General features: G+C 48.4%; 1 protein-coding gene across 1 annotated transcript; it reads left to right on the top strand.

Moving 5' to 3' along the window:
* Positions 1-32: 32 nt before the first annotated feature.
* On the top strand, positions 33-1,115 carry KVP17_000023 (uncharacterized protein; the record flags this gene model as incomplete). Its single annotated transcript, XM_068520424.1, has 1 exon — positions 33-1,115. One exon carries the CDS (start codon positions 33-35, stop codon positions 1,113-1,115), a length of 1,083 nt encoding a protein of 360 aa, XP_068375878.1.
* Positions 1,116-3,041: the final 1,926 nt, after the last annotated feature.

Genomic DNA, 3,041 nt, shown 5'->3' with positions numbered 1-3,041 from the left:
GAAATCCCATTCACCGGTCCCATTTTGAACTAATGCTGGCGGCAGTGAAGGAAACCGGCTGCAAACGCTTACTCCTCTCCCCAACGGCCGGTCCCACACAATCGGGAGACGTCCCGCTGGTGATCCGCGTGAAGTGCTACGAGGCTGTCCTGTCGGAATTCCCTCCTGATATCGAGGTAGACTTGGTGTTATTGCCGTTGGCTATGAGGATGGCTGGTCCGAGGGAAGCTGTGTGGCATGCCTTGATACGGAAGAACTATGGATGCACCTTTTTCGTCGTGGGCCGAGACCACGCGGGGCCATCAACACGAAACAGCTTGGGCGAGTCATTTTATGGCCCATACGAGGCACAAGAGGTCCTTGCAGGCGTTGCAGCAGAAGCTGGAATTCGACCATACTTCGCGAAGAACGTCGTCTACTGCGGGAAGGAGCTGGGGTACTTACAAGAGGACCAAGCACCGCAAGATGCTCCCCAATACCATATATCTGGAACCAAGCTGCGGGAAATGCTCGCATCGGCAGCCGCTGTCCCAGAATGGTTTTCCTTCCCTAAGGTGCTTCAGACATTGAGGCAGACTTACAACAACAGGGGATTGTGCGTCTACATCACAGGCCTTCCGTGCTCTGGCAAGTCCACAATGGCTCTCTATCTGCAGGCACAAATGCAAGAGGCATCAAGTAGGCCGATAACCGTGCTGGACGCTGATATCATCCGACAACACCTGTCCAAAGGGCTGGGATTCTCTCGCGAGGACAGGTCAGACAACGTTAAACGAATTGGTTATGTCGCTTCCGAGATTGTGAAGCACGGAGGCATCTGCCTTGTCGCAAACATCGCTCCTTACTCCCAAGATCGTGCGTTCAACCGCAGATTGATCTCTGAGCAGGGCGTCTACATCGAGGTTTACCTGTCCACGCCTGTAGAGGTGTGTGAGACCCGCGACGTGAAACACTTCTACAAACGAGCCCGAGATGGAAAAATCCCAAACTTCACTGGAGTTTCTGGTGTTTATGAGATACCGCTGGACGCCGACGTTACAGTCGATTCTAGTTCGCACTTGGCAGAGAATGGACAAGCAGTGATGGATCTCCTCCGCACACGGGGTATATTTTGACACTTTTAATCCGTATGAATGCTCCTCCGCTTTTGGATAGTAGATAGATAACAATGCTCCTTCGCTTTTGGATAGTAGATAACAATGCTGCTCCGTATGAATACGATTCCATTTCTGAAGGAAAAAGTGGACAACAATGTTGAAATGTCATGCTTGTTTCTTTGTTCACAAAAAACTAATTGTTTCCGCAACATGCCACGCACCAGGCGCAAATATCCCCTCGCGCGATCCAGCCATGGGGCAAGCTTCTCTGTTAGTAGTTGGGTGTGGCTGCACCCAGATCGCTGTGTCTTGTGTTAGTATGCTTTGTGTGCGCCAAGCTCGGGCAGAGTGATTGAGGAAAAAAAAATTATTCAGGTGATTCTGAGAACCGATTTGTTATTAAAAAACCCTCCATTCAGTGTACTTATAATACTCTCCAGACGGGATGATTAGGCTGCGAGATTAATTTTCCCAAATAAAACAGCTTGTTATTGCTGGTGTGTGTGAGAGTTTTATGGCACCCACAGACCCTGTTGTGGGATCGTCGCTTCGGTAGCGGTGCGTCGTGCTCGTTCCAATTTATGTTTTTCATTTTCATGTACACTTTATGTAACACATTCATCTGAAACACTTTCAATCTCCTGTTGGTTCAGATGACGTGCGCAAGTTGAGGCCTTTTCCTGGAAAGGGTTCTCCTTGTGTCCTTTGCTGAGGTATCGCCGTCCTTCCATCTAAGTAGAGGCCAACCTCAGTTTCATTTACGTGTGGTTCTACTGGTTCCAAGTTAGACCGTTCGACACTTGATGTCGTTGCGGCAATGGGCTTCTTGCTGCCGTCAATCTCTACGCCCAGAGGGTCTGGATCTTTTGACCTCTTTACATCCTTCTCAAACTCTCTGCGTTGTATGATAGTGAAAGTGTTTCAGGTTGTTTCAATAAGTTCGTGTGCGATGAGAATGTTTAATCTTGAGATGTGGAAGTGTTTCGAGTGAACGTGTTCATGAAGTGTGCGTGTATGAATAAAACAAGAGAATAACCGAAAACAACATGCAACGATACTGGAGCGACGATCCCACAATAATGGTGGACGACATGGGTACCGAGCGGGATACTGCTCAGATGGACTTCCCGTGCCTGATCATGAGATCATTGCGTCTCAGCTTGAAAGAAGAAATGTCTTCTTGAAGGAGGTAGGGCAGGTCAAAGACTTCAGACCTACCTCCGAACGTGACTTTGAAAATTGGGTCGACGAGTGTTGCCCCAAGTGAAGAAGTTCCAAATTAGCCCTATTCTCTTTCGTGAGATCTGGGTGAATGCGGCCCAGAAAGGCTGGCGGTAGAGATGCGTAGGGTTGACCCCAATCAACCCTATGAAGATATGGTCGATCAGGTGGCACTGATCCTGTATCCGACTTCCCGTTTTCCGCCACTGTGCGTAAGTGTGAGCGTGTGTAAAAAATCGTCAGTGTGGCGTACGTGTTCTTCGCAATGGCGGGGAGGGTCCCGCTGTTACACTAATCACTCGAGTGCAAATGAGTTGACACAAAGAGGATAAGTTAAGAGAATGCAAACACCCATTAACTTGAAGTCTTGAGAGGACAAAACGGTTAAAAGCATATGCCTGCGACACTCCCACTCTCTCTTGGATGGGCTTAAAGCCCTTGATTCGTCGAAATTTCCAAAAACGGTCGAAATTCTCGAACTATACCTCACTTCAACCTTCCACAATTTCCAGCTCTCGGAAGGCTCGATGCTTCAACTGAAAATTTTTCAAAATTCTCAATCGGAAATCCTGGGGCGGATTCAGCTGGTAGAACCCGAATTTGAGAGAACGGAACCTTGAACGTTGATGAGCCGTCCGTAACTTCCGCTGACCATTTGAAAGTCCTTAGAACCGTAAAAACCACTGGCATTGGGTCCAAAGTTATCTTCGCATCTGGTGACAT

The sequence above is a fragment of a genome, assembly GCF_019968985.1.
Source record: "MAG: Porospora cf. gigantea B chromosome Unknown PgB_NODE_2890_length_3041_cov_672.342, whole genome shotgun sequence".
NCBI lineage: Eukaryota > Apicomplexa > Conoidasida > Eugregarinorida > Porosporidae > Porospora > Porospora cf. gigantea B.
Note: the sequence above shows the minus strand (reverse complement) of the source record. Positions and strands in the feature narration are given on the sequence as shown.